Below are 24,094 nucleotides of genomic sequence, written 5' to 3'. Positions count from 1 at the left end.
ATTTGACTCCATGATATGGCGGGGCTGGTTTTAGAATATGAATGATGAGGAGTGGTATTGTCTAGTTGCTAAGAACATGTGGTATTTAAACCTTTCCACTTCAGTTTCCTCATTTGCAAAATGGGAATAAAAATAATATCTACCCCATAGGCTATTGCGATGACGGGATGACTCGGTACAAGCAAAGTATCTGGAACAGTGCCTGCCACATCCTAAGTGTTTTGAAATGTTAATGTGGCTATTCCTTTACTGATACTCTGATATGAGAAGCACAAAAAACCAGTTCTCATTATTTGCAGATTCCTTATTGTGAATTCAGCTACTGGGTAAAATTTGTCATCTCCGTTAAATTAAGTTTAGCCTAAAGCTGCCTTCTTACATATTTTAAGTTCGGCCTAAAGGTCTCTCTGTACACAGTGAACTGTAACCTAATGATGTGTAAACAGACTGTAACCTACTCTTGAAGCAGTCACAGTTTTGGCCAATCACAGGCGGTCAACTGTTCAAACCACGTTTAAATAAGGCAAATGCCGAGCTGTAACCAATCCAGCTGTTTCTGTACCTCATTTCCGTTTTCTGTCCATCATATTCAGTTTTCTGTCCATAAATATTATCTGACCATATGGAAGCCCCAGAGTTGCTCTGAATCTATTTTGTTTTGGGGCTGAGGGGGGCTGCCCAATTTTCAAATTGTTCTTTGCTTAATTCACCTCTGTTACATTTGTCTAAAGTTTTTATTTTAACACCTCATAATCAATAGCTGCAGCACTTTCAAAGTCATTGAACCAGTGCTGAATATTTTGAGTCTCTTGAGACACATGTTGGAAGCTAAGCTCCAACCAGTCAACCCTCTGTCTTCTTCCTTCAGCTTTCACACTGTAAATGAGTGGCCCAAAACTTCTCTTCATTGCCATGTTTTCACATTTTTTTGTCTTTTTTGTTGATGATTTTGCTGTTTAAAGCACCCCCCAGGCACAGTGCTGAAGTGAAGTCTAGCGTTCCTAAGTGGAAGAAGGCTGGGATGTGCGTTGCAGAGAAAATATATAAGTTAGATAAGCTTCATTCAGGCATGAGTTACAGCACTGTAGGCTGTGAGCTCAGTGTTCAGGAGTCAACAATAGATGTTAAGTAAGGCGTCTTTAAACAGAAACATGCATAAAATAAGGCAATGTGTTGACTGATTGACAAAAATATTGTGAGCTTGCAGGAACCCAACTCTATATTTCCCCTAGGAACAATGGCTCCATATTCACAAATTCGTTGTTCTGTGACTTTATAGACCACAACTACAGTGAATAAAGAGGATCGATTGTCCATAGATGAGTTAGTTCTAGTTTAGCCCAGCCCTTCCTACCCTTCACTGGCTACTCTTCCCTCCCGTCTCCACACTGACCTGTCCTCTGCTCACTTGCCACAAGTCCAGTCATTTTACATAGAGTGGAGAGACAGTCTTGAAGATCCTCTTCTTGGTCAGAGGAAGTCACCAGAGTAAGTAAGGGAAGAATGAGTGAGGAAAGCAGGCAGGGCCAACTGCTCTTGGCAAAGCTCTAACAGTAACTGGAACGCAGCAATCACAGAGAAGGCAGGACAACAACTTTAGGGGTGAACAGTCCAGGCTCTAGAGAGAGGCAGATAGGGGTTCCAGTCCTGGCTTCTCCACTCATGGTGGGCAAATTATCCTCCCAGCCTCAGATTTATCCTAGGTGAAATGGGATAATGCTTGAACTACTGCCGCTGTGAAGATCAGATAGACACAAATAGCTTGGTACTCGACAGACACCCAAGGAAATGATGACTGTGGTAGGACTTAGGTGGGGGCATAATGCAGGCTTTAAGATCAATCTCCTGGCCCTTGGCTTATCCTGCTGGGACTAGGACAAGGACAGGGACAAACATTTCCTTTTACTTCTCTTCAGCTCTAGAAGTACACAGGCAACACACCCCAGTCTCTTGTCCGCGACACTCTTCCCCCTAACCCCAAATCCCAGGTTTGGCACCTGTGGAGCTCTCAGTTCCCCAAGCCCGGCTCAGACAAGGGGGCGCCAGGTACCCAGTTAAGAAGCGCTCCTGCAAGATCCTCGTAGTCCCTGGCTGCCAAAGGTCCCAGGCCTCTGGGCGGTGAGCGCTCCACAGTCCACGGTCCCTTGTGTGGCGTCTATGCTGTGCGGAGGAGGCGCAGGCCCGGAGAGGGCCATTGGTCTCCACTATGGTCCTGCCTGGCCAGGAGTGCCTATGGCTCTTAGGCACGAGCCAGCGGTTCCGGGCAAACCTCTGTGTGGCTGCTGGGCCTCACTTTGCAGAGCTGGCGCCCGGGTCTGGGCGAGGTGGGTGGAGGCTATGGGAGGTGGGGCCGGGGGTGGGCTTGGGGGGAGCGACGGCATCCCTGCTTCGGCTCCGGCTGAGGCGGGGCGGCGAGGCTGGCTTGCGGCGCAGCGGCCGCCTTTCCCCAGCGCGCCTGCCGGCGGCGGCGGTGGCGGCGTCGGCAATCCCGGCTCTTGGCACAACGCCTGGCGGCCGGCCCAAGGCGAGGAGTGGCTTCCAGGAAGCGGGCGGAGGAGAGTTCCAGCCGAGTCTCGCCGTCGCCGCGGCCCCGCGCGCTCCGAGCGGCCCGGGCCCGGCCCCACACCGGGTCTCTTCGCGCCCCCGGCGCCTCCGGCTCAAGCCGAGGGCGCGGTGCCGGCGCGCAGGCTGACGGGCGCCTGGGCGCGCCGTGCACTTGCCGGGCGGTGCAGGTGGCGGCGCGCGCCCTCCGCCTCTGGGCCGGGGCCAGCGCAGCGCTCTGCGCGCCCGGAGGGGGCGGGAGAGGCGGGGCAGCCCCCGTCCCAGCCCCATTTAACTTCGCGGCGGCGGCGGCGACTGCGGCGCCGCGGGCTGGAGGCCGGCGTCGGGGAAGGTCTTGGTGCCGGATTCCGCACGAGGTGTTGACGGGCGGCTTCTGCCAGCTTCTTCCCAGCCCAGCGCGCGCCTAGCCCGCGCGGCCCCGGGGCTGCACGTCCCAGATACTTCTGCGGCGCAAGGTGGGTGCACCGAGCTCGGCGCAGGGCGGCCCCTCAGGGGTCGGGGGAAGGCGCTCCCCAGGGGGAGTAAGACTTGGAGCAGTGGCCTCTCTAAGCAAGTTGGGGGTCTCCAAGCAGAGTCGGGGCGTGCCACGCGGGCCCCAGGGGGCCTCAGGACTGGGATGCTCCTCACTGCTGGGCACCTCGGGTCGGGCGCGCTCCGTGGCGTCCCGGAAGGTTGAGGGAGAGTCTTTCGGGGGCAGTTCGCGGGCTGAGGGGCGTTCTTGATTATGGGGGAACTCCACAGGGTTGGAGTTTTTCAGGATTGGGAGTTACTAAGCAGAAACCTCGCGCGTCCGAAGGTCCGGCCGGTTGGCCACTGGGTAGCGAGCGCCCAGAACGCCGGAGGTTGAGGCGACGCGCGATCTTGGAAAGTGGGCGTGGGGGTGACCGGGACGCGGCGGAGGCACTGGAGGAGCGACTTCGAGGCAGCGGGTAGTCGGGGGAGTGTGCACTCGGAAGGCTGGTGCGAGCGGGCGAGGGTGGCGCAGAGTCCCAGGGCCCCGCACTGGCCGCCTCCCTTCAGCCAGGAGTCGCCGCCTCAGGTCGGAAACAGCAGCACATTTGCGGATCGCATTAGACCAGGCCCTTAATGCCTTCTCCAGATGGAGAGAAGCCACCGACCCGCCCCCGGACACCAGCTCCGCCAAGGCGCCCGCGAGGCGAAGCGGGAGTCGAGTGTGACCTCGGCTTTTCCAGTCTCAGCTCATACTGATTTCCCTGTAAATTGACAGGAAAAGTAAGGGAAAAAGTCCCCGCTTCCCTCCTGGTTTCAGCTGACCTCTGCTGGCTCGCCCTCACCTACTTTTAGGAGATTGTGTTAGGCTGGCTCAGGGGCTGTGTCCTCCAAACCTCCCTGAACTTAGCTCTCAGGGGTCTCTCTGGTTGTGGGTCCCGGACCTCGAGGGCGCATCTAGTGAGGAAAGCCTTGAACTATCAGAAGATCTGCGTTTCAGCCCTAAAAATGTCACTATCTTGCTTTGTGACCTTAGGCAGTTCCTTTCCCTCTCTGGGCGGCTTTGTTGTCTTATACTCATTTTTGCCGCGAGCAGCAGAAGCTGGCCGAAACCTTGGCTCTGTGCTGGCTTCCTGAGTCAAATGCCAATAGCGACACCCTGCTGCTGACAGATAGGCTGGGAGGTGGCTGGGGCAGGGATATCTCAGCTTCTGAAGAGCTGGAGGTATGAGTTGCCCACTGGAGACAGGTCCAGCCCTCGCCTGGCTTTGATGTGGACCTTCTAAAGGGAGCCCAGTTAGCCTGCACCCTGCAGTAGGCAGCCGCAACCTGGGCCAACACAAACCTTTCCAAAACAGTATCTGGGCTTCAGGGTCCCTCCATCTAATGGGTCTCTTAAGTCATGGTTTACTGCCATGGGGGCCAGAACTGGTTGGTAATGAACTCTTTCCTCGTTTGTAGGCTACAACTGAGACCTGGAGGAGACCAGACCCCATGGCTTCCTGGACGAGCCCCTGGTGGCTGCTGATAGGGATGGTCTTCATGCACTCTACCCTCCTGCAGGTAAGGTCATAGGGAGGGGAAGGGAAATGGTGGACATCCCTCTGTTTACTCAGAGGCATTATTGTAGACCACCTAAGATGTGGCATGATTAGTGTTAATCCTACACCAGAGAACCAAACTCTCTTTCCTATCTCCAGCCAATGGTATTTCTGGTTGGTTTAGTTGTAAGGATTATCCAGATCCCTTGGGTCCCCTCTGAATCCTGAGTAGGGCCTTAATAGCACTGTGGATACCATACACCGGTGATGACCTGGGGCTGTGATGGACCCTGTCATTTCAGACTAGAATGGCTATCTGCATGTGCCCAGTAGAGGCTGGATTGCTGGAGACCAGGAAACAGTTAATGGGCAGAGCCAGGTTCTGGCCCTAGCTAAGCTGCTAAATAAATATTCTGAGTTTACATCTATCATCACATATCCCACTGTTTTATCCCACAGTCCTCTCTTTAGACTTGTGCTGTCTTTTCCAACCAACTTGAGAGGACCCGGCTCATGAATTGCATCCTTATTTGCCTATAGGACAGACTCAAACAAAGGAATGAGGCTAGCATTGCCTAAGAGACAATAGGGAGTAATGGAGACAGTGGCAAAGTGCAGAACGCATGCTCCATCTATTAAGAGCAGCCTCTACTCAATTCCATCTGATCGTTGCTAAGTGGAGACACAAGCCCAGGATTTCCAGATCTTATTTATCAGGATAGCTGGATCATCTAGATTTCTTACAAAATTTCCCAGTTTTTAAAGTATTGAAAGGCAGATAAATGTGTTTGCAGCCTGGATTCAGCCAAGCAGTTTGCAGCCCCAGATCTGAAGGCAGGGCACATCTTAGTATTGTGTCCCAAGGGCTGCTGCTAGCTGCATACAGTGTCTTATGAATTAGAACAAGGCAATCCCTCCCTGCAGACATAGCTTCTCAAATACATGGCTTGGTGGCCTGTGTACCCTCAGGGTCTAGGAAGGGCTTAAATGTCTGTTAAATAAACATGCATCCATGAATGAAGATATATACCCTGGGATAAATTAATCAGACTTCTCTGCCTCTTGTTTCACTTTCTTGGACTCAGTGCCTCTAAAGCCTCTTTCGGCTCCAATGCCATGTGAATTCTGTGATGCACAAAGAACTGGTCAGCAAGGTACATCTTCTCCCCATTATCCCATTTTATCGATGCTATCCCATAATCATATTAATAGAGCTCTTTTGTTAGAACAAAAGTTAAGTCTTTTCAGGATGTTGTTAGGGTTCTCTGGCCAGCGAGATGACTGTTGAGGTAAAAGGGTGGAGACTTACGTTTCTGTCTCATCAGCGGATCTGAAACAGGCTTTGAGAGCTTCAGAGATTTGTTCCTGGTCAAATGGGGCTGAGGCTTCAAGGCACAGTGTTTCATTTTGCCTTCTTTCACCTTATAAAATTTAAATATGCTTTGAGGCAGTCTGTTGACCTTTGGCCAAGGGCAGTGTTTGCCCAGCTTGAATCACTCACTGACCTCTTTTGGATTTTTCCATATCTGTGTGCCTGTGGCAGTGCTGTTTCCATGTATCGAGGCAGTGTGCATAGAAGGTCATAAAAGGAGATTTCAGACCAGCAGTCTTCATCATTCGCGCCACCCACTGTTCGGATCCCAGCTCTACCACTTCATTACTGTGTCATGCAAACGTCTCTGCATCGCATCTCAGTTTTCACATCTATACAGAGGAGATAATATTAGTATAGACCTTAGAATTGTTTGGAAGAGGTAATCCATTGTGAAGTGGAAAAAAGTGAAAAACCAAACCAAACAGTGTCTGGCACGTAGTAAGTGTACAATAAATGTCAGCATTCTGCTGTTGCTGCTGCTTGTCAGCATTAGAAGCTTGAAGCAAGGGCAGTGCCTGTATTTTCTGGTGTAGAGCCTGTAGGGGGCACTCAAGAGGTATCAGCTGTGGAGGGCCTGATCTTCAGGGAGTGTGGGTGGGCGTGGCTAGGTCTGTCTCACCAGAGGCCCTGAGAAAAGGTTCTAATGAAGGGTGGTAGGTCAGCGCTGTGTCCCTGTCCATGGGTTGGACGCTCTGTTTTTTTCGTAGGGTCAGCCTGAGTTTGACTCAAAGCCGCCCTTTCTGAAGTTACCTTGTGATTTTGGTGTTTGGGTAGGGTTTAAGGTGTTCCCTAGCATCTACCCTTGCTTCGTATGTGCTGCCACCAGGTGGTTGTTAGAAAACTACTAGATGCGTGAGGCTGAGCTGTGAGGAGCAAGGGATGTGCCAACTAATTAATAACAAATAGAGTTACTTTTCTTTTCTTTTCTTTTCTTTTTTTTTTTTTTTGAAACATGATTTCATGCTGTTGCTCAGGCTAGAATGCAGTGGCATGATCTCGGCTCACTGCAACCTCTGTCTCCTGGGTTCAAGCAGTTCTTGTGCCTCAGCCTTTGAGTAGCTGGGACTACAGGTGCACGCTACCACATCCAGCTAATTTTTGTATTGTCAGTAGAGATGAGGTTTTGCCATGTTGGCCAAGCTGGTCTCGAACTCCTGACCTCAAGTGATCCGCCCACCTCAGCCTCCCAAGTAATCTCCGCAGTGCTGGGATTACAGATGTGAGCCACTGCGCCCGTCCACAAATATATTTTCTGTATTGAATCAGCTAAAATGTAAACTCTTGTATTCACTGCCCACAAATAATTGTGATAGATTGTAGAACAAGGTATGAGGCTGGCAGTTCCTTGTTTTTGTAACTCGTTCTTGACCATTCCTGGAGGAGCTCACTGTTCCCTTCATCCAGGCAGCTGGAGCGGCCTCCCTTCTTCCTGTCTCACAGGCCCTGGAAGCTTCCTGTTGCTCCAGGCTTCTCCTTAGGGATCTGATTTTCCCAGAGAAGACAGCAGCTGCTGTTCCTACTCTCTCTTCCAGCCTGGAGTATTTGAAAGCTTTTCAAACTTTATCCAGCCTGGAGTATTTGAGAGCTTTCCAAACTTTATCTAGCCTGGAGTATTTGAGAGCTTTCCAAACTTTATCCTGAACACCTTGAAGATGAGTCCTGTGTTGACTGTGCCCTGAATTACAACTTGCCCACCCCCCCTTTTTTTTCTCTTGCCCATGAGAAGAATAAACAACCTTATCTGTTCACTAATTTAATTGGCATAGGATGGCTTCCTAGCTCTCTGGCCAAGTGCCTTTAGAAACTGTTTTAACATTGGTCATGTGGCTTGCGATTATCTCTTTAAACAACCATGTCAAGATGGCTTCATGTGTATCTGAATGACCCTCCACCATGTTTTCCCCTCGGGAGGTGCTGTGCTGTTTAGATTCTCTGGCAGATTCTGTCCTCTCCCATTTCCTGTGACTCTGGATGGAATAGCCTTTTCAGAAGAATGACTTGATCTTTGACCGTCTCCACTGCCAAGTTCATAGATATCTACTGGAACAGATCCCTCGAGGCCACAGTTTTGAAAGGCAGGAGACATTTGGATGAAGAAGTCCTGGGGGGTCTTATAAGTCTGTGGTGACCTCCTCTGCAGGGAGGATTTTGAAAATTTCAAAACACAACTTGTAAAATAAGCAATATCTGGGTTGGCTCTGATCCTGTCCCCTGGGTCTTGTTGGTGCGTAAGTATAGGACAGAATTATTTAACTTTTTTTCCTGATCCTGAGGCTGGAGGCTAGTGTAGAAGGCTGATCTTGCAGAGGGCTTTGAGGTAGGGTGGGAATGGAAGTCCAGGTGGCCTTGGGTAGATGCCCTTTGAGCTCCTGTTGCCTTCATCATAATATTTGGTGGAGCTCCAGGCTGAGAGTGTGGATGTCCTTGGGATATGTGGTAGGTTGCCTAATGACCCCCAGATATGTCCATGTTCTAATCCCTGGAACTCATAAATGTTCCCTTACATGGCAAAAAGGACTTGGCAGATGTGATTAAGAGTATTGAATTGGGGAGACTATCCTGGATTATGCACAACAGTCCTTATAAGAGACCACAGGAGAGTCAGAGGCAGAGGAAGTAGAAGATGCTACCATGGAAGCCGGAGACTGGGAGAATGTAGCCAGGAGCTAATGCATGCCAGCAACCTCTAGAAGTTGGAAGAGATAAGGAATGGATTTTCTGCTCAAGTCTTCAGATGTAACTGGCTGTAGTGACACCTTGATTTTAGTCCTGTAAAAACGCATTTCAGATTTCTGACCTTTAGAACTGTAAAAGAATAAACTTGTGTTGTTTTAGGACCTAAATTTGTGGTAATTTGTTACAGCACCAAGAGGAAACTAATACAGGATGTCAAGGGTGGGCTTTGAGTCTTGACCTCCTTGCTGCCACCAATACAGGCATCCTTTCTCCACCTCCAGTAACCCAGGTGCAATCATAGGTGCTGAGAGAGGCTGGCAAAGTCACATAATTGACATGAGGACAAAAGAAGTGCCATTTGAGTGTTGGTGGCTTAGTCCAGGCCTCTTATTCACCTTCTACAACAATCTCACACTCCATGGCAATTTCACCATCCAAGTTCCCCCAATTACCCCTGCTATTGCTATCACCCTTGATCATGTCAATCATGGGCAGTGAGGATGGAATCCTAAGGAAGGCAGTCCTGGGTCAGGGTTCAGGGAACTTTCTCTGTGGGTAAATCAGCTCAAGGTAGCCCTGACTCTGACATGGCACATAATTCCTTTTAGGTCAGCCTAGATTTGGCTGGGTTTGGCCCCTTGACAAGTCATAATCTTGTGTCTGAGTGTTGCCCCATGCTGGGTGATCTGGGAGAGTTGGGGCCTCTGAAAGACACAGATTTATTGAGAAGTCTCATTTCAGTAAGGTATAAATATGGAGCCAATCACTGGTCCAGCCATGCCTTGTGAAATCGCCTTTTCCCATCCCTTGATGGGATGTTAGGAAGATCCAATTTTGGTTATTCAAAGTTCAGTTCATTTAAAGTTTTGATTCTCAACTTGATTTAAATCTCGTCTCCCTTTCCTCTAGTCTGGGGTTGACACGTGGCTTCAGGTACCTGAAGTTGCACAGGGCTCTTTTCCCTCTACCATGGAATGGTAAGGGTGTGGTGGGCACTGGTTCTGAGATACTTCTTCCTTTTATTTCTTCTGGATCCAGCTTTCCAAGGGTAGGAAACAAGGAAAGGGGAAGGGGATAAGGGCTATCAACTCTTTACTTAACTGGATACCTCTCTCTGGTAGTTGTCACTGCCGCTCCAGTTCTCCCCTCAACCCTTTGCCCTCTGGATAGCAAATGTGAGTTCTTTGGAGGGCTCCACAGGACACTTCCTGCAGCAGGTAGTCCAGCTTCAGCTTGCCACTTGCTGCCAGAGTCTTCTCACCTAGCAGGCAGCCTTATTGGATGGAGTGTTGGCTGGAGAGCTCAAACCCAGCTCCCTTTGGTGTAGTCTACCTGACCCATAGGAAATGCATGTTTCTTACTGTGCCAGACAGTGGGAAGACGGAATGCTCCAATGCTGCCTCCTCTCTCTGTCCTGCCAACTCCCTTCAGTTCTCCTTTCCTTGTTCTGATAGACCCAGGGAGAGATCAGCAGACCCACGGTCTAAGCAGATGTCCATCTGTAGAGTGGGCGGACATTCTCTCCTTGCAGCCGCCCCCAATCTCTATGAGTGTTTCTCGTTTTCTTCATTTTCATTTCTAATGGCTGTGTTCCATTGTACTTATGGATATACCATAACGGCATAAGTGGCATTATGTGTTATTTAAACCCATTATTTCTTTATTGAATATTTGGGTTGCTTCCTGGATGGTTTGTTCACTCGTGTTTACCATCAGACACCTGAAATGAACATCTTATGCTCACATCTTTGCTCACTTGTTTGAGTATTTCCTTAGAATAATCCTTTCTTAGTGTACTGTGCTTTGCTACACACTTGATACACATTGTGGCCTTCCCCGTTTCACCCTGTTTCAGTTCTGTGTAGAGCTTTTCCAGCACTCTGGGTTTTATGTTTTATGTCATAAATGTACTTCCCATGACCTTGTCCCCCAAGTGATTTTGGATCAATATTCTAGTCTGTGTTGATACTGGTGATGGAGTCTGAGCAGGAAGATCTTGGGTCATACTGGATGCAGACTCCACTTTATTACCAAGTTGCCCTGAAAATCTGCAAGACAGAGTTGTTGGCTAGATCCAGTGGGAATCTGGTGGGAGAATGAATGGGAGCTCTCTCCTTGTGTGTTGCCTGTGATCCCTGCACTCCTTATTCTCTTTCTACCTCTCTGACCTTTCCATCTCACTCTCCTTCTTTGGCTCCTCTCTGGCTTTTAAAAAATGCTCCTCAATTCCAGAGCTCTGCCTTTGTCCTCCACTCTCTCCCTCCACATGCTCTCCCAGGCAGCCTCCATCTTTCCAGGGGCTCCTGCCTGGGGGTTATCACGTGGAGACCCAGGTCTCATGATGATGTAGTCTCTCAAATGTAAACTTTTGAGGTTTTCTTCAAATAGAATTATATATACCGAAAAGATAAAAAGTTGTCCATTATTTTACATTAACTGTTAAATGTAAACATTAAAAATAAACACAATCTTCATAACTCTGTTTTGGCTTTTCTTGTTTCTTTCTTTTTCTTTTTTTTTTTTAACTCAAGGGCCCCTCCAAAATGGAAGAGGTTCAGCACCTCAGAGAGGCTTCTGTTTGCCTCTTCAATGAGCTGCAGACCAATATATCCATGAGCTACCGTGCACCAGAATGTTCCTTGGTGGTGTCAAGCACAAATGCTTCTCAAACCAAAGTCCTTACCTCTCACCACGCTCTCTCGCTGTGCCTAGATTCTCCATCACCCAGCCATTTGAGCCAGATCCTGGCATCACTGTAGATGCCTTCTTCTTTATTCCACCTGCCCTGTACCCATTCAGCCACTAACTCTCATTTGTCCCATCTCAGAAATGTCTTTTAAATGTTTCCTCCTCTCAGTTTCCATTGATGCTGTGTGTTTGAAGAGTAGGGACATGGCAGCATGGAGTATGAGAGAAGGATGAACAAAGATAGTCTGTGTCTGGGCACAGTGGCTCATGCCTGTGATCCGAGCACCTTGGGAGACCAAGGCAGGAGGATTAGTTGAGGCCAGAAGCTTGAGATCAGGTTGGAAAACATAGCAAGACCTCATTCCTACCAAAGATGTAAAAAATTAGCTGGTTATGATAGCTGTGCTTGTAGTCCCAGCTACTTGGGAGGCTGAGGTGGGAGGGTCGCTTAAGCCCAGGCAGTTTGTGGCTACCCTGGGAACGACCTTGAAGAGCATGTAAAGGACTTTACTCAGTTAGTAACATGGAGTTCTGTGGTTGCTAATCAGGAGGTGGTGGAGGCACCATTGTGACACCATTGGACCACTGGGGACACACTTCAGCAAAACATAATTGGGAGACCTCTTCCAGGCGGGCAATGATGAGACCTTAAACTCAGTTTTCAAGAGCAAACTGGGTGGAGAGTTAGCTGTAGACAAGAGGATATGAACGTGGGGATGATGTTCGAACCTGAAGGAGTGGAACTTGGTAAGTGATTACATGGGCTTGAGAGAGAGAGGGAGGAACCAAAATTCCTTCAGGTTCCGAACAAGTGTTAGGGACACATGAGGGTGGAAATTCACCCTGATCTTGGGAAATAATTGGTTACATTTGAAGGAGTAGTTTGGGAGACTACATGGAGTCTCACCTTCGGGGGGAAGGTGAGGCACTGAATAAAGGAAGTGTATACTACTCTTTGAGAGAGAAACAGGGTCATTAGAGAGGTTTTCCTTAGCAGAGTGTATTCAGTATATTCATACTCTAAAAGGAGAACAGCCAGGAGAAAGGGAGAGAATGAAGATAGAAGAGGAAAAAACCAATTACATGTAATTGTTTCATAACAGAAAAAACTTAGGCAGTGTTCCTCCATTGCATTACTAATGTATCTTAAAGCACCAAAGCTAACATCTTATGGAAACCACATTTCAAGGTTTATGATTGTGATTGCTTTCAGTTTATTTTTACAAAGATGCTAATTTCCATAAATAGCATGGAAGCATAAAGCAGTTTCCTCTCCAAGTATTTCATGCAATTACTTTCTGGAATTTGTCAGCACTGAACAGCTCCGGCCAACGTATGCTATAAATTATTGTGGTCAAATACTCAGAAATGCTTTTATTGTCCAAGCCTTCATTTACAAATAAACGGCATTTTATTTTGAAAATAATTTAAAAGCAGAAGAGTAACTATTTTACTAATAAAAGAATATTTACAGTATTAAAGGACTCTAAATTCTCTTTACTCTCTTTTGAAATTACCTTTTTTTAAAATTTAAAAACAGCACATATTCATTATAAAAATGTAGAAAACACAGGAAGGGACAATGATGAAAATAAGCATCACCTTTAATTCTACTAATTGTTAGGATTTTGTTGTATAGATTTCTGATATTCTTCTTAGAATATTAACAAATATGTATCTTTTAAAGAGTGACTATATTCCATTTTGATAACTATTTTAAAAAATTTAACATTATGAGGAATATTTTTTACATGTCATTAAATATTTTCCTATAATAATATTAAATGTATTCCTGCTGTTACATCATTTGGATGTGTCATGCTTTATTAACCAATTCTTCACTACTGAGCATTGAAATGTATTCAAAGAAATGTTTGTTAAGACATATAATTTTTGGGTCAAGAAGTTTGTGAAATTTTAAGACCTTTAATGTATACTACAAATTGTCTTTTAGAAAATTCCATTAATGTCTATGCTTACTTGGCAATAGTTGGCACTATAAAATTAAGGAAATTTTATTAGTAAGAGGTTATTAAAAATACTTTGGACCATTTGTATTACTGCTTTTTTGTGTATTGTCTCCTTAAGGCATTAGAAATGGAATAACAGGACTGGGCACAATGGCCACACCTGTACTCCCAGCACTTTAGGAGGCTGAGGTGGAAGGGTTGCTTGACCCCAGGAGTTCAAGACCAGTCTGCACAATATAGGGAGACCCCCAACCCTGCAACAGATAAAGATAAATTATCTGGGCATGGTGGTGTGTGTGCCTGTGGTGCCAGCTACTTGAGAGGCTGAAGCAAGAGGATCACTTGAATTCTGGAGGTTGAGGCTGCAGTGAGCTCTGATTGTGCCACTGCACTCCAGCCTGGGTGACAGAGCAAGACCCTGTCTCAAAAAAAAATAATAAATAAAAGAAATAGAAAAATAAATTTTCATCTTCATATGTATGCCCATTTTTCTATGAGAATCTTACTAATTTGTAAGTACTCCTCATATACAAAGGGTATTAATTTTTTATCTTATGTTGCAAATAATTTTCCCATTTTGTCATTTACATTTTATTTTTGTTTATGTTTTGGATATACTGCCATTAAAAAATTTTAAGTAGTCTACTCTAGAAGTCTCTTAATTTTTTAACTCTCTACTTTTGTCATGCTTAGAAGGAACTTCATGTTGTGAGAAAATATATGGATATCTATATTATCACCTAGTCTTATATTTCTTTTTAAATATTTAAATCTTTATTTTAGAATATATGTAGTCAGTTAATCTTTCAGTCTTTTCCTGTGCTGATTCATACTTTTAAAGTTATTGTACCTTTGTAATGTGTTGGTGTCCACTAAGGCAAGACCTCCCTTCATTATTACAGTTTTGACTAGTCCAGGTCTTTAAATTTTTGGTCACATTCCAGGAACAAAAAGTTCTCTTGTCTTAAATGGCATATGGTATAATGCAGGAGTAACAAAAGTTCCTTCTCTCAAAACTTTGTAAAACAAACAACAACAAAAAGAACAGTTTATCTCTAATGAAGCAAGGAAATGGTGCCGGCTTCCAAACACAAACTATGAAGGTTTTTTTTTTTGAGTACTGTGAAGTCTGGATGTAGGGGAGGGAGGATCCTGAAGACTGACCTGTGTTTCCTTGGATTCTGAGCAGGACAGAGATTTCTGTAAGGATGTCCTATGTAATAAAGTTTTGTAAGAACGGTGAAATTGGTGGCCCTGAGTGGGACTTGGAAAAAGCAGGTATTATCCCCAAAAAGGCCCAGTTTGACACCAAAAATGACAAGGTACATAAAATTGAAAGGGAACCCTTATTGACCAAAAATTGTATTGTCCACGTGTACAAAACAGCCTCCTACAGAGGGAGATTGGTGCAGATGAAATGGGATGAAGGGGTTGGTGGGTGGAAGAGCAACCCTTTCCATAACAAAGAGCCTGTAGGTTAGGAGCTCTCTTTTTTTTTTTTTATGGTTATTGCCTACTTTTTTTTTAAATTTTTTTTCTTTTTATTATTATTATTATTATTATTATTATTATTATTATACTTTAGGCTCTATGGTACATGTGCGCAACGTGCAGGTAAGTTACATATGTGTACATGTGCCATGCTGGTGCGCTTGAGATCCCTGATGACTTTTGAATGCTGAAAATGAAGAGAAGATAGGACTCCAGAGAAAAGAAAATAACATATTTAGTGATAGGATTAACCAAACACCAAAGCATGGTGGAAGTTAGGGACTACTCTATTCATTCTCTGTCTCATACCCCATGTCCTCTTTATGCTGCTCTTCAGCTAGAAACAACAAAAATAAGTGCCATGGAATAAGCAATTGGGAACATGCTAGACAAAATATGCACCCAACAAGATGAAATGTAAAAAACAAAAATATACAAATGGTGATAGAAAAATGATGACAAAGGAGGCCCAACATATGCATAGTTAATATTTTTGAAAAAGAACAGAAAATGTTCAACAATATAATTAAGGAAAACTCTTCTCACTCTTTTTCTTCAGGTCATTGTAAATATTGATTCTGTTTTTTTGGTATTGAATATTACTGAAGAGAAGTCTGTGGTCAATCTGATATTTTCTCTGGTTTTTTTTTCTCACTTTGACACTATACCTACATGATTTCTTCCTTATTCTGAAGTGTCATATCAGGATATGATATAAACAATTTTTATGTAAATTATTTTTTATCTGTGTGTGTGCGTTTGTGTTTCAGGAACTTTAAAAAATAGGGTCATCAAATATGTAATGTTTTCATTTTTATTTTTGCCATTCTTTTCCTAAGCTCACTTTTTCTGTTGTCTTGAAATGTTTCCTTTAAACTCGTATTTCTACCTGAGCTTTTAAAAAGGGAGATCAAGTTGTCCATAATATATTTTTGACTTTTTTTTTGAGTAGTTTATTTAGTAATACGTGTTCTTTGACTACATTTTGGTTTTGTTTCTTGCTATTTTTAAAAATTTGTGTGCATCAATCTTGTGAACATTCTGTTCTGATGGGTATTCTCTTCCTAATGGGGCTCTGCTCTGTGTGTCTCTCATTCTCCTTGGACCAAGAGACTAACCAGAACGTATTTTTTCTCTTGGTAATGATAGAGATACAAAAAACCCAAATGCACATGAGTCTTTTAAGCTTCTGCTTATGTCATTTCTGCTAACATCCCACTGGCCAAAGCAGCTCACACAGCTGAAGCCATAGTGAGGGAATAGGGAAGCATCCTTACCTAATATGAGGCCAGAGGGCAGAGCAAATTATACAGCCTTGTCCGATGTTATTAGGGCAGGGGAGTGCGCTCCTCCCATGGAGATTTTCTGTATCTCTGTGTGTTGGAGGAGTGAGTATTTATTTATTTTTTTTAGACAGAATCTTACTTGCCTGCCCAGGCTGGAGTGCAGTGGCGCAGTCTTGGCTCACTGCAACCTCCGCCTCCTGGGTTCAAGCAATTCTCCTGCCTTAGCCACCCCAGTAGCTGGGATTACAGTTGTGTGCCACTACACGTGGCTAATTTTTGTATTTTTAGTAGAGATGGGGTTTCACCATATTGGCCAGGCTGGTCTCGAACTCCTGACCTTGTGATCTGCCCACATCGGCCTCCCAAAGTACTGAGATTACAGGCGTGAGCCACTGCACCTGGCCAGGAGTGAGTTTTTTGTTTTGAGACGGAGTCTCACTCTGTCACCCAGGCTGGAGTGCTGTGGCGCGATCTCGGCTCACTGCAAGCTCCGCCTCCCGGGTTCACTCCATTCTCCTGCCTCAGCCTCCTGAGTAGCTGGGACTACAGGCATGCGCCACCACGCCCGGCTAATTTTTTTGTATTTTTAGTAGAGACGGGGGGTTTCACCGTGTTAGCCAGGATGGTCTCAATCTCCTGACCTCGTGATCGGCCTGCCTCGGCCTCCCAAAGTGCTGGGATTACAGGTGTGAGACACTGCGCCTGGCCAGGAGTGAGTATTTTTGAAAAATAATCTACTCTACTGTTGTGGCAGGCTTTTCTTTAAGGCCACCTAGTTCCAGAGAGCATGCTTTAATCACTGCACTCTCACAACCCTCGTAAATGAAATTATGACTTTGGGAGGAGTTGACACAAATCAGGTCTCCATGATCTGCCACAGCCTTACTTCATGAAATAGATGTTTATACAACATAGGGGCTCAGCATGGTGGCTCACGCTTGTAATCCCAGCACTTTGGGAGGCCAAGGTGGGCAGATCACCTGAGGTCGGGAGTTCGAGACCAGCCTGGCCAACATGGTGAAATCTCATCTCTACTAAAAATACAAAAATTAGCCAAGCTTGGTGGTGCACGCCTGTAGTCCCAGCTACTTGGGAGGCTGAGGCAGGAGAATTATTTGAACCTGGGAGGCAGAGGTTGCAGTGAGCTGAGATTGCACCACTGTACTCCAGCCTGGGTGACAGTGGGAGACTCTGTCTCCAAAAAAAAAAAAAGAAAAAAAAAAGAAAATGAAAGATGTTCATAAATTATAGGAAGAGGTTTTGATTCTTTATTTACTATCTCACTCATAATCCTAACCCTAACCCTAGACCGAAGTCTATAGCAGTAGAAATCCAGAAAATAATTCCTCTTAATCCCCTAGGTCAGTGGTGTTATTTGAATTTTTTGACTGTGACTCACAGGAAGAAATGCATTTTATATTATGACCACACACACACACACACACACACACACACACACACACACACACACACATATGCACACGTATGTTTTTCATATTACTTAAAAGTTTTGGGAAACAATACTTATCCTATTTGTTTTTCTTTTCCATGCTATTTCATTTCATTCTATTCCAATTGATTCCATGAAAAAATGGCTAAGACCTAATCAATTCATTTTATAATCCACTAATGGAATGTATTCACTGTGTGAAAAAATACTGCTCTGGTTAATAGACACCATTCTCTGTCTACCTGTGTGTGTATTGAGGTTGGTATCTGGTAACTGAGACACTTAGCACAACTGCCTGATTCTGGTCAACTGATGTCTATTGTAACTCTGCTCTCCTGGGATGGTATCTCCTGGGCTAAACCAACTAGTGCCAATGGTGTGCAGATAAAACTATAATTTCTAGCATGCTTAGTTATTAGCGTTCTTCAGAGCTATCTAGATGTTCATATTCTTTAACTCCTTTGACCTAGTAACATGAGGAATCATAGTAATAGGTTTCTGAATATTGAATCATCCTTGTGTTCCTGGCATTAACTGTACTTGGCCATGATATATTGTTTTTTTTTAATATTCAGCTGGATTTGGTTTGCAAATATTTTATTGAAAATTACTACATCTGTATTCATAAGAGATGTTGGTTTGTACTATATTTTTCAGGTTCTTATATCAAGATTTTCAGTAACCTCATAAAATACATTGGGTACTTTTCATAATTTTCCTTTCCTGGGTCTGTTTAAATTGCACAGAAATAACCTGTTCCTTGAAGGCTGGAAAGAACTTGCCAATAAAATAAAGAGGGCTCAGAACTTTTTGGGGGTAGTACTTCTTTGACGTCCTGTTTACTTTTTATACAATTGTTGGTGTGTTCGAGATTTCTCCAGATTCTTTAATCCAATTTGATCAATATAAAATACAAGAAGATAATTTGTATTTTCCTAGAAGCCTTCTGGACAGCAAAGGCAAATATTTTATACTATTTCAAAATATTTTCAAGTTATTTTGCAGTGATATTTTGATTTATTCTCTCTTCAGAGAATGTGGGTTTTATTTAGTCTCATTTTTTGAAATGTTTAAGGTGCTCAATTTTATGTGTGTCCCAAGGATATTTGATAGTTGGACATTTTGTAAATTTTCACAGGTTTTTGACAATAAATTATATTATCTGCATTGAAGAATATTGTTCTGCTGTCCCTGACTCTTCTTTACTAGTTCTCTCCCTCTGCTTTTCTACTCCCATACTAATTCCCCTTTAGCTCTAGTGGGGAGCAATCTAACTCTTGTTTTCTTGTCTCCTATTGATCTGTGTCCTCAGGAGCTCTGCCAACAAATGCTTGCCTAGCTGTTTTTGTAAGCAAAGATACTTCTCTCCTTAAGAGGAATAATGGGCGTAGCTGTTGGGTAAGATTAAATTCCGCTTTCCAATTTGCTGATTTTGCCTCTGGGTTTCTTTTTAGTTTTTACAATATTATCAATAAAGGATATTTAACGCCTTTGTGCAACAAGCATTTCTCTTTATTACTAAGTTGTACCATTAGTAGCCTGGGAGAGTGTCTTGCGACCTATGCTCACTCGCATTTGATGTCACTAATAAAATGTTAACTCCATAGAAGCCTGGACATTTTAAACGCTGTCACCCTTAAATCCAAATAGAAGTGACCACCCTGGGAATCAGAGTAGAGAATTCTGAGGGTTGGTATAGCTCATTTAGGAGTACATTTTAAGCTATGTTATAAAACGGATACTGTGAGTCTATAGTTTGTGAAAAGAGTGACCCATATATGTTAGAATGCAAAAATAAGGTGTCAGTGAAGCAGGGGTGTAAATCATAAGCAAAGCTTGCTGGTACTCCAGGGGGTCTGGAAGATAGGACTCAAAGTGTGTTTGGAAAGGAGAAAGCACTATTGGCATCTTTTGCTAAGGTGAAGGCAGGGCCTGTGAAGAGGCTCTTCCTGCCTGGATGGGTATTCTCTGTGAAGCTGAGGGATGACTGCCCATTTGCTGGGTGTGCAGATTGTAGATCGTAGCGGAAAGAAGCCAGCCTATTCATGTGAGGGACATGCCTGCCCTTCTGGAGGAAAGTTGCCCATTTGTTGGCAGTCATTTGTAGTCATTATTCCTCCAGTTAAGAGAGAAGAGAAAAGAGGTGTGGGATGGGCAGATGAAACAAGTCCAACGCCCTTTACTGTTCAACCCAAATTCCTTTCAAAGCAAACACTTCACACTTAGAATGCAGAGCCTCCTTTCCAAGGAACAAGGATAAATGGGACATTTGCAACATTGCTCCCCTGTGCCATGACTCTCCAAGGGAAACAGACCTTCCCAGAGCCCAGTCAGGCCTTTGCTGGGGGCCTGAGCAGCGGCCTTACTTCTTAGGACAGGCTTTGTGGGCTTGCATCTTGGAGGTAGACCGGTGGCTTTGAGCTGACCTGGGAGCTCTCCTTCCTGTCCCTGGGAGGTCCAGCATGTGGCAAGCATCATTGTTCACAGCTCCAGAGGCGGAGCACTATGCTGCACGCTCTGTAAACACTTTCTGGGATGCATTAGCAGCTTCCATTGTCAGAGCCAGGAAAGCATTTTGGTGCATGGAGCAAAGAAGGAATGCATGGAGTGGCAGGCGGCCATGATCTGGCGGGCTCTGTTCAGGCTGTGTTTGTGAGAGGGCTGTTCACCTAGGTGGTGCCTTCTATGCACCTGGCTGATGACTGCTGATGTCTGGTGGGTCCTTAGCAGTGTGCTTAGCAACCAGACACTTTAAAAGATAACAAAGCTTTTGGGGAGAGGGAGAGAAACCCAACCTACACCATGGAATGAACTAGCCACTGTTTATTATAGTGTTAATTGATAAAACGAATAGACAGGCACACATACATAATTGTACGACACAGAGAAACATAGATAATGTACTGATTGCTATCCTTAGTTTTTCCCCAGTAGAGCATTGGTGAGTCCCTAGAGTGTGACAGGCCAAGGTGGTGTCTCAGTCTTTGTTGGCATCATTGCTGGGTTTTTTTTCTATGCTGTCTGCTGACCCTCTCTGATGCCCTTCCCAGGACACAGAGTGCATTGAGTAAGCCTTGGTTCCCAAGATGCTTCATTGGCCAGCCCTGGGGTAGTGTCCTAGATGTTAACAGTTTTTTTCCACTCTAGGAATAACCAAGGGAAACTTGTCCTTCAAAAGACACATGGCACTCAGGACATAGGCATCTTTTTTAAGCTGTCATGTGGAAGTACTCACTGACCTCAGAGCTCTGTTTTGTAACATAGGATTAGCACATAATTCTGAGGTGCAATTAATGAATCCATTGACTAACAATCCCTGATAAGGTCGAGAAAGAAAGCTATCTTAAGAGAAACTAATATGAGACTAGGGTTGGCAGGAGAAGTGCAAGTGGAGTCCTCATCTGTATTCAGCATTTAGAATTCATGGCTTCTTTCCTGCTTTCTGTTTGTAAGGTTGTTGTATACTGAGGACTTTTAGCTTCTTTAATGTGAAATGTGTGGTTTGTAAATATTTTCTCCCAGTATGTAGCTTGATTCTTTTACCCTCTTACAGGCTTTTATTTTTATTTTTATGTTTTTTTTTGCAGAGGAAAAGTTATAAATTTTGGTGAAGTTCTATTTATCAAATTTTTTCACTTATAGATCATGGTTCTTGATGTCATGGCTAAGAATGCTTTGCCTACCCTAAGTCCTGAAGATTTTCTCCTATGTTTTCTTCTAAATATTTTATAGTTTTACATTTTCTATTTAAATTAATGATCCATTTTGAATTAATTTGTTCATACAGTGTGAGGTTCAGGTCACAACTTAGGTTATATAGTGTGAGGTTAAGGTCAAGACTCACTTTTGCCTATGATGTCCAATTGCACCATCGTCATTTCTTGAAAAGACATTCATCCTCCATTACATTACTTTTGCTCCTTTGTCAAAAATTAGTTGAGGGTATTTGTTTGGGTCTATTTTCAGATTCTTCATTTTGTTCCATTGATCTATGTATCTATCTGTCCTACAGTGTCACACTATCTTGATTACTGTAGCTTTATAGTAAGTCTTAAAGTAGAGTGATTCCTCTTTATTATTCTTTATCAAAATTATTTTAACTGTTCTAGATTCTTTACATTTCCATATAAGTTTTGCTTGTCTATATATGCACATATATATATACACACACATATATATACACATATATATACACACACACACACAAACATATATATATATATATATACAAAAAAAATCTTGCTGGAATTTTGATAGGAATTGTGTTAAACCTATAGGTCGGTTTTGGGGGAGGATAAACATTTTTACTGTGTTGAGTCTTCCCAATCCATGAATATGGTCTGTCTCTTCATTATGTAGCTGTTTCTTGACTTCTATCATAATGTTTTGTAAAATTCTGAACAATCCTTGTTGGATTTATAATTACATATTCTATATTTTTTTGGAGTGATGATAAATGGTGTTGGGTTTTTCATTTCATTACCCATCTGTTGGTTGCTAATACACAGAAATACAATTGATTTTTGTGTATTGATCTTGTATCTTGCAACCTTTCTGAAATCATATACTGGTTCTAGGAAGGGTTCTTTTTTAGATTTCTTGGGATTCTCTACATAGACAAAGGGATATAAGACCTAAAATTAACAACCAATACTATGTGCTGCCTTGATATCTGGTGAAACTAGAAGGTCCTTGAATGGCTTAATGTTAAGTTTCTCTCCCTAATCCATTCCCATGGATAAGGTCCATGGAAGAATTTTTTTAAAATCATGAATAGGTGTTTAATTATGTGAAATGCCCTTTTCCGCATCAGTTTATATGATCACGTGATTTATCTTTTTTTTTTTTTTAATGCTGTTGATTTGATGTATTACATTGATTTTCAGGTATTGAACCAGCCTTGCATCCCTGAAATAAACTCTGCTTGGTCATGGCCTATCATTCTTTTTATATATATTGCTGAATTCTATTTACTAATATTTTGTTGAGAATTTTTGCATCTAAATTCATGAGAGATATTCACATGCTGTTTTCTTTCTTTTTTTTTTTTGTCCTGTCATTGTCTGGTTTTAGTACTATCTTCATAAAATGAGTTGGAGAGTGTTCTCTCTTTTGTTTCCTGAAGAGACTGGTGTTCTTTACATGTTTGGTATAATTCTCCAGTGAAACTTGGATATTTCCTTTTTGACAGATTTTAAACTGTAAACTCAATTTCCTTAACAGTTATATAGTATTATTCAGATTATCTATTTTATATTGAGTGAATTTTGGTATTTTTTGTTTTTCAAGGAATGGGTCTATTTCAAATTGTTGAATTTTTCTGTGTAGAATTGTTTGTTGCATTTCCTTGTTATCCTTTTAATGGTTGCAGGATCTGTAGTGATACCCATTTCATTCCTGATATTTGAAGTTTGCATTTTTTCTTTTTTATTCTTTGTAATATTGCTTACTTTTTTCTTTGTCAGCTTATTGTTTTGTTGATCTTTAAAAAGAATTAGGTTTTTGTTTTATACATTTCCTCTGTTGTTTTTCTGTTTTCTATTTCAGTGATTTTTGCTCTTTATTATTTTCTTCCTTCTGGTCACTTTTTTTTTCCTTCTGTTTTCCATTTTCTTGGGGGTGGGATTAGATTATTGATTTGAGATCTTTTCTTTTTTTTCTAATGCAAGCATTTAGTGCTATAAATTTCTCTCTCTGTAACTGATTTTGCCATACCACAAAATTTGATATGTTTTACTTTCATTTTCATTCTTATTAAGCAATATTTTTAAGCTTTCCTTTGTGCTGTGTTCTCAATGTTTGTGTCCATCCACCTCCAAATTCATATGTTAAAATCCTACCCTCTGGCCAGGCGCGGTGGCTCACACCTGTAATCCTAGCACTTTGGGAGGCTGAGGCGGGCAGATCATGAGGTCAGGAGATGGAGACCATCCTGGCTAACATGGTGAAACCCCGTCTCTATTAAAAATACAAAAAATTAGCCGGGCGTGGTGGTGGGCGCCTGTAGTCCCAGCTACTTGGGAGGCTGAGGCAGGAGAATGGCGTGAACCCGGGAGGGGGAGCTTGCAGTGAGCAGAGATTGCGCCGCTGCACTCCAGCCTGGGCGACAGAGTGAGACTCCATCTCAACAACAACAACAACAATAAAATCCTACCCTCCAAGGTTATGGTATTAGGAAGTGGGAGGTGATCAACTCATGAGGGCAAGCCCTCCTGAATGAGATCAATGCCCTTATAAAATAGGCCAAAGGGAGCTTGTTTGCCCCTTCTTCCACGTGAAAACACAGTGAGAAGACACATCTATGAACCAGAGAGTAGGCCCTCACCAGATGGACTTGGTGTCACCATGTCTTGGACAATGTCACCATGACATTGCTGTCACCATGCTCTTGGACCTCCCACTCTCCAGAACTGTGAGAAATACATTTCTGTTTTTTTATAAGCTATCCAGTTTGTGATATTTTGTTAAAGCATCCCAAATGGACTAAGACATTTTGAGAATTTCTCCTTGACTCATGGATTATTTAGAAACATGTTATTTACTTTCCCAGTGTTTGGAAATTTTCCTGTTACCTTTCTGTTACTGATTTCTAGTTTTATTCCATT

General features: G+C 43.5%; 1 protein-coding gene across 10 annotated transcripts in view; it reads left to right on the top strand.

Annotated features, from left to right (window-relative positions):
* Nucleotides 1-2,824: 2,824 nt before the first annotated feature.
* The window catches only part of ADAMTSL3 (ADAMTS like 3), a 388,887-nt gene continuing 367,617 nt past the window's right edge, over nt 2,825-24,094 (top strand). For 4 of the 10 annotated variants that reach the window (XR_010123993.1, XM_063652828.1, XM_063652829.1 and 1 more), the window contains exons 1-2: nt 2,853-3,017; nt 4,474-4,575. Coding sequence is in view for 8 of the 10 variants with exons in the window: in XM_063652828.1 (XP_063508898.1) it covers nt 4,507-4,575 (69 nt within the window). In the remaining 2 variants the exon portion in view is untranslated. Of the gene's footprint in view, nt 3,018-4,473; nt 4,576-24,094 lie in introns of all 10 variants that reach the window. The other 6 variants (XM_054451684.2, XM_054451685.2, XM_063652833.1 and 3 more) reach the window with 5 other exon arrangements.

Source organism: Pongo pygmaeus, chromosome 16, assembly GCF_028885625.2.
Source record: "Pongo pygmaeus isolate AG05252 chromosome 16, NHGRI_mPonPyg2-v2.0_pri, whole genome shotgun sequence".
NCBI classification, from domain to species: domain Eukaryota; kingdom Metazoa; phylum Chordata; class Mammalia; order Primates; family Hominidae; genus Pongo; species Pongo pygmaeus.
Note: the sequence above shows the minus strand (reverse complement) of the source record. Positions and strands in the feature narration are given on the sequence as shown.